We start from the raw sequence: 7500 nt of genomic DNA, 5'->3' as shown, positions 1-7500 counted from the left end.
CATATAATTTTGGGGGTCCTTGACATGAAAACGTTTGAGGACCACTGATATAGAAACATTAGTTTTTCCGAAAACTGTTGAGATTTAGGAGACATGTAGAATCGGCTTCAGGTCTCAATGGGTTAAGTGAAATATCTCCACTTTACCACGAGCTGCACACGGACGACTTTCTGTACGGGCGAGGGGCCTGGAATGAGTGAAGGACTGAATAATATATGTAAACATCCTCTGATCATCACAAACGTCGTCACACATTGACACAGGGAAGCACAAACGAATGGGGCGGGGCACACAATTGACAGGTGTGTGGTGATTGGTGCGGGGTAATGAGTCACTCCATCTGCCAATTGTGTGACCAAACATTTGTGCGTCCTAAAGAAAGTTTACATATATTATTCAGTCCTTCACTCATTCCAGGCCCCTCGCCCGTACAGAAAGTCGTCCGTGTGCAGCTCGAGGAAAAGTGGAGATAATTCACTAAACACACGTTTTCTGGCAGAACTTTCAAATGGATATGAAACTAGAGGAACAATATCTGACTCCAAGTCTTAGGAGTTAATTATAGGGTGAGTACAGACAGAGTTTAGAGCACTTTTACGGCCGCGCAGATCATGACTACACAGCGCATCGTCCGGAGGATCTATGACTGTGTATTTGGAATACATGAACTGTATGTAAAGATCACAGACATTCTAGGGCTATCTATAGTAATGATTACTATCACAATGTAGAGCTGTAAAAACATATACAAATAGCTGATCCACAAGCTCACGGCGCACAGCGATTGGCTGATTACACATTCTTTTGACGTTTGAAAAAAAGTTTGATCTGAAATCACAGCGATCAGGCGATGATGTCATAACTGTGACATCATAACCTTGACACGTCTACATGACAGTCGTGTGTGTTTGACGTGACGTACGTCTCCATGCTAAGCCCCGCCCTCGAGGCGCTGTTCAAGATGGCCGCCAGGGCGATCTGAGCGGGCGGGAAGAGCAGCCCTGCGTCCGTCATGGACGATCTGGTCAGGAAGTCATCAGCGCTTCTCCTCAACGACTCTGGGTTCTCCAGGAGAGGATACCTAGTCTGAAGACCAGACATACATAATAATCATATTAACTGTTATAAGAGAGGAAACCTAGTCTAAAGACCAGACATACATAATAATCATATTAACTGTTATAAGAACCTAGTCTGAAGACCAAACATACATAATAATCATATTAACTGTTATAAGAGAGGAAACCTAGTCTGAAGACCAGACATACATAATAATCATATTAACTGTTATAAGAGAGGAAACCTAGTCTGAAGACCAGACATACATAATAATCATATTAACTGTTATAAGAGAGGAAACCTAGTCTGAGGACCAGACATACATAATAATCATATTAACTGTTATAAGAGAGGAAACCTAGTCTGAAGACCAGACATACATAATAATCATATTAACTGTTATAAGAGAGGAAACCTAGTCTGAAGACCAGACATACATAATAATCATATTAACTGTTATAAGAGAGGAAACCTAGTCTGAAGACCAAACATACATAATAATCATATTAACTGTTATAAGAGAGGAAACCTAGTCTGAAGACCAGACATACATAATAATCATATTAACTGTTATAAGAGAAGAAGCCTAGTCTGAAGACAGAGAGGAAACCTAGCGTGAAGACAACATGTAAACATCATGTAAACCTAGTCTGAGGACTGCAGTGTTGACATTCAGGTCTATAAGGGTCTTAATGTTACCTTGAGGTCTATCAGGAGACCCTCCATAGGTCTGTAAGGGGTGTGGATGACCAGGTGAAATGTCAGCTGTTGGATCAGCAGGAGTTCATACTCTAGGATCTGTTCCAGGATCTTCTCTTGTCCAGCAGGAGTTTCATGGATCAGATTCTGACCGAACTGAAGGCTGGAAACGTTGAACTCATCCACTTTACAGGCCAGGTAGGCACAGGTTAACCTGTTATAATATAAATATAATATAACTAGTTTATTACATATAATACAGGCCAGGTAGGCACAGGTTAACCTGTTATAATATAAATATAATATAACTAGTTTATTACATATAATACAGGCCAGGTAGGCACAGGTTAACCTGTTATAATATAAATATAGTTTATTATATACAAACATGTTGAGTAAAATACACAGAGACCCGGGTTCAAACAGGAAAGTTACATAGTGTAGCTTTAACATTGTTATTATTAGTGTTATTATTAGTAGTAGTAGTAGTATTGTTATTGTTACTCACATGATGATCCTGGGGTGATGCTCCATGAGGGAATTATTGAGGTAGAACCTTCTGAAATACATGATGGCTGAACCCTGGAAGACAAAACACCACACGTGAGGACTGAGGAGCCCCCACTGGGAGGACATAGTGCTGTACCCAAGCCCCCAGCAACACTTCCGCATTTAAAATGCTACTGCGCGTGCGTCTACCGTTAAAACCTACTAATGTCCTTTCAGAGGCTCCGTAGAAACCCTAGTGCGCTCCTCAGAACCAATGTTTCTGACTTCCGGCTTGAACGCCACTGAGCGTTGTCATAGAAACGAATAGCTGGGGGCGGGGCAATCCACCCTCTAGATGTATTATAACTCTATGGCTGTTACCCTGCCAGTGAGGAGCTTCCACCGGGAGGACAGAGTGCTGTACCCCAGTGGTTCTCAACCTGTGGGGCCACGTGATTTTGGAGGGGTCCCCAGATGACAGTAAAGTCACAATTTAAGGACTTTTAAGACCTCTTTAATACCTGAAGAAAATGACCATTACTGCAACAAAAGTAAATCAACAAACTATCCTATAAAACATTGTCCAAATTGTCAAATAATATAAGAATGAGGCAAAAAAAAAAAAAAATAGCAGATCTACAAGCTCACAACGCCTCGCAACGCAACATTTTGGGGCAGAGGTTCTGCTGTGGCATCCAGGGAGTGTGTGTGTGCACAGTTTCACTGAGATCAAGCTAACGGTGCCGGAGATTAGCTGTACACAGACAGACAGGGTGCAAAACATGGTCTCTCGCCATGCCTTTCGGCCTGGTGGAGAGAATAACAACACACCACCACAGCTTTAGGTTAATAATAATACTATTAATAATAATAATAATAATAATAATAATAATAATAATAATAATAATAACGTACCACCACAGCTTTAGGTTAATAATAATAATAATAATAATAATAATAATAATAATAATAATAATAATAATATTAATATTAATAATAATAATAATAATAATAATAATAATAATAACGTACCACCACAGCTTTAGGCATCACAGGTTTGAAGGCGTTACAGAAGTCCAGTAATCTTCTCTCATAATGTCTGAACAAAACCTCTTCCTCTGAGCGAGACAAGAACACATCCTCACTGACCCCAGGCTACACACACACACACACACACACACACACACACACACACACACACACACACACACACACACACACACACACACACACACACACACACACACACACACACACACACACACACACACACACACACACACACACACACATTATAATTATGTATAGAATCATATGCTATTAGAATTTACATACATCTTCTCATTAAGGTGAAACGGTTATTCAGACTGATTGATTGAACTTTAATAAAATCTGATCTACAAGCTCACAATGTGACACACTTTGACCTGTCTTACCCTCATCATGGTGGTACAGTATGTTAATAACCTGTCTCACCCTCATCATGGTGGTACAGTATGTATAACCTGTCTTACCCTCATCATAGTGGTACAGTATGTTAATAACCTGTCTCACCCTCATCATGGTGGTACAGTATGTATAACCTGTCTTACCCTCATCATGGTGGTACAGTATGTTAATAACCTGTCTCACCCTCATCATGGTGGTACAGTATGTACAACCTGTCTCACCCTCATCATGGTGGTACAGTATAAACCTGTCTCACCCTCATCATGGTGGTACAGTATGTATAACCTGTCTTACCCTCATCATAGTGGTACAGTATGTATAACCTGTCTCACCCTCATCATGGTGGTACAGTATGTATAACCTGTCTTACCCTCATCATAGTGGTACAGTATGTTAATAACCTGTCTCACCCTCATCATAGTGGTACAGTATGTATAACCTGTCTCACCCTCATCATAGTGGTACAGTATGTTAATAACCTGTCTCACCCTCATCATGGTGGTACAGTATGTATAACCTGTCTCACCCTCATCATAGTGGTACAGTATGTTAATAACCTGTCTCACCCTCATCATGGTGGTACAGTATGTATAACCTGTCTCACCCTCATCATGGTGGTACAGTATAAACCTGTCTCACCCTCATCATGGTGGTACAGTATAAACCTGTCTCACCCTCATCATGGTGGTACAGTATGTATAACCTGTCTCACCCTCATCATGGTGGTACAGTATAAACCTGTCTCACCCTCATCATGGTGGTACAGTATGTATAACCTGTCTCACCCTCATCATGGTGGTACAGTATAAACCTGTCTCACCCTCATCATGGTGGTACAGTATAAACCTGTCTCACCCTCATCATGGTGGTACAGTATGTATAACCTGTCTCACCCTCATCATGGTGGTACAGTATGTATAACCTGTCTCACCCTCATCATGGTGGTACAGTATGTATAACCTGTCTCACCCTCATCATAGCGGTACAGTATTTACGGTTGGCGTCACATCTCTGTCTCTCCAGACTTTCTTCGCCGTCAAAGATCCAGAACTTCCTGTGAGAGCTGTTGTGATACATGATGGCTCCTCCCCCTGGAACCAACATAACAAACTGTCACTAATAACTACTGTCAATGTATATATATTTCATTCTGTCGGAAGTTCGGCCACAGAGAGGATTAAAACACTTCTTCCTACAGGGGCGGCCATAGCTGAGTGGTTAGTGAGCCCGCCTGAGAGCCAGAGGCCCTGGTTGCCCAGGTTCGATTCCAGGCCAGGCCAGCATAATGTGTCGATGAAATGAAATTTGTCCCTGAGCAAGACTCTTAACCCCTAATTGCTCACAGGTTCTCATTGGAAACAAGACCGCAAGGACTTTCATGAACAACCTGTTAAACGGAAAGGAATTATCCTTACAGAACCCATGGTCCTTGAGAGAGAGAAGAAAAAAAAAAAATATATATATATATATACACACACACACACATGTATATATATTTCATTCTTATAATTTTTTATCCCACGATTTTGTAACCCTTATTTTTCACCCGGTGCCAATTTTCTAAGTGATCCTGGGCACTACCTTCCCTCACCAGCCTAGGGAGGCCAGGGCCGAGCTCATGCCTCCTTCAATGCATGAGAGCCAACTGACCTTCTTGTCACCTGACAGGGGAGAGTTTACTGGTAGGACGTATAGATCTGAACAAACAAGGATATAAAAACTTCATAATTTAATCCATACATTTATAATAAAGTCATAAACTTACCTTAATGTGTGTTTCAGTAGAAACAGATGTTTTACATGAACACACTGTAAACGAATAGTAATGTTTATGCGTTTAAATGGTTAATATTTATATGAATGTTTATGAATCAACTGAACGCATCCTGTGTGTCGCACAGCGTGCAGCTCAGCGTCCCTCAATGATGACGTAAGGGTTGTTGTTCTACCGTAATGCACGCTAAAAGAGCGCAGAGGGAATAATGCGCGTGTGTGCGTGTGTGCGTGTGTGCGTGTGTGCGTGTGTGCGTGTGTGCGTGTGTGTGTGTGTGTGTGTGTGTGTGTGTGTCTGTAGTCGGTCCGCCCCCTGATCTTTATTTTATTTTATATGTCAGACACATCAGTAGGTCATGTAATGCATTGGTTCTCAAAGTGGGGTCCGGGGACCCCCAGGGGTACTTGAGGGGATACCAGGGGGTCCCCAGCTAAATGATGGATAGGAACCAAATAGACCCTTATGGGTCTGTATCTCTGAGAGTGTCCAAATGGAACCAAATGGACCCGTTAGGGTCCATTTGGTTCCATTTGTACACTCTTAAATTAACATTGATTTTACAATATAAATTGGGGTCCCAAAGATAGAAATGCCATTAAATGGGGGTCCGTAGCTTTAATGCATGTCAAACTGGGGGTCCTTGAAATTAAAATGGTTGAGAATCACTGCTAGAGCCGTAAAAATCTTCTCTTATGGGGGTCCCTGGCAAATCTTTTCAAATGGGGGTCCACGGGCTGATAAGTGTCAATTTGGGGGTCCTTGACATGAAAAAGTTTGAGAACCACTGCTGTAATGTAATGTAACGTAATGTAACGTAATGTAATGTAATGTAATGTAATGTAATGTAATAATATATCATGTTTATATATGTTTAATATAATGTCCAATGAGGGTTGCTCTCTGTAGCAACATCATGGGAAAAGATGTGAGCCGGAGCCATCTGCTGGTGAAACAGTGTAACAACATGTCAGAGTGAGAGCTATAGACCAGGGGTCTTCAACAGGGGGTCCGGGACGCCTCGCAGTGCGAGGCGTTGTGAGCTTGTAGATCTGCTATGTTTGGCAAAGAGGTGTTTGGTGTGGAGGGAAAAAAGAGCAGACCAAGTAAACAAAAAAACGTTAAATCTGAAACACAATTTTATATAATATAGAGGAGGGTCCCTGCTTCATCTCTCTCTCAGCTAGGGGGTCCTTGGCCTGAAAACGTTGAAGACCCCTGATATAGACTGAAAGGCTGAAGGCTCTGTTACCTTTATGATTAATGACCCATATAGACCCTGATCAGCTGAGGGTCCTGCTGGTCAGCTGACCTGAGGGTCATCTTTGTGATGAAGTGATTACTAGGTAAAGGTAACCGACACCAGAGACTGGTGAGAGGTGCTGACCCCCTCTGAGGCAAACTTAAAAGACAATAAAATAAGTGTTGCACACTCTGGTTCTGTATGCAGTGATTTATTGTATTTATAATTGGTTAATGTTTAGGCCTTAATGACGGCCTTCCTCAGAATCAACTAAACGTTAAGATTCTGAGGAAGGAAGGACAACAGGACCAAACAATCACTGCATAGAAGAGTCAGAGTGTGGCCACAAGTTCTTCTCTTTTGGCTGCAGATTGACCATGGATCATATGTCTGAAGATATGATATGATATATGACAGTGGTTCTCAAACTTTTTCATGTCAAGGACCCCCAAATTGACGCTTATTAGCCCGCGGACCCCCATTTGAAAGGATAAGCCAGGGACCCCCATAATAGAAGATTTTTACGGCTCTCTAGCAGTGATTCTCAACCATTTTAATTTCAAGGACCCCCAGTTTGACATGCATTAGGGCTACGGACCCCCATTTAATGGCATGTATGTCTCTGGGACCCCAATTTATATTGTAAAATCAATGTTAATTTAACTCTGAGAGTGTACAAATGGAACCAAATGGACCCGTTAGGGTCCATTTGGTTCCATTTGGACACTCTCAGAGTTACAGACCCATAAGGGTCCATTTGGTCCCTGTCCATCATTTAGCTGGGGACCCC

At 41.8% G+C, this 7500-nt stretch overlaps 1 protein-coding gene across 2 annotated transcripts in view; it reads right to left on the bottom strand.

Moving 5' to 3' along the window:
- Window positions 1–5590, bottom strand: part of ccnh (cyclin H) — a 14075-nt gene extending 8485 nt beyond the window's left edge. The window contains exons 1-6 of one of the 2 annotated variants that reach the window (XM_084054781.1): window positions 5462–5590; window positions 4666–4787; window positions 3280–3402; window positions 2267–2340; window positions 1759–1972; window positions 923–1086 (exon numbers count right to left, since the gene is read on the bottom strand). In XM_084054781.1, coding sequence (XP_083910907.1) covers window positions 923–1086; window positions 1759–1972; window positions 2267–2340; window positions 3280–3402; window positions 4666–4773 — 683 coding nt within the window. In that variant the 5' untranslated portion in view covers window positions 4774–4787; window positions 5462–5590. The remainder of the gene's footprint in view (window positions 1–922; window positions 1087–1758; window positions 1973–2266; window positions 2341–3279; window positions 3403–4665; window positions 4788–5461) is intronic. The other variant, XM_084054782.1, reaches the window with a different exon arrangement.
- Between the last annotated feature and the right edge of the window lie 1910 nt (window positions 5591–7500).

The sequence above is a fragment of the Gymnoscopelus microlampas genome (assembly GCF_963454915.1).
Source record: "Gymnoscopelus microlampas genome assembly, chromosome: 4".
In the NCBI taxonomy this organism is placed as follows: Eukaryota; Metazoa; Chordata; class Actinopteri; order Myctophiformes; family Myctophidae; genus Gymnoscopelus; species Gymnoscopelus microlampas.
The sequence above is the reverse complement of the archived record's forward strand: the minus strand, read 5'-3'. Positions and strand labels throughout refer to the sequence as shown.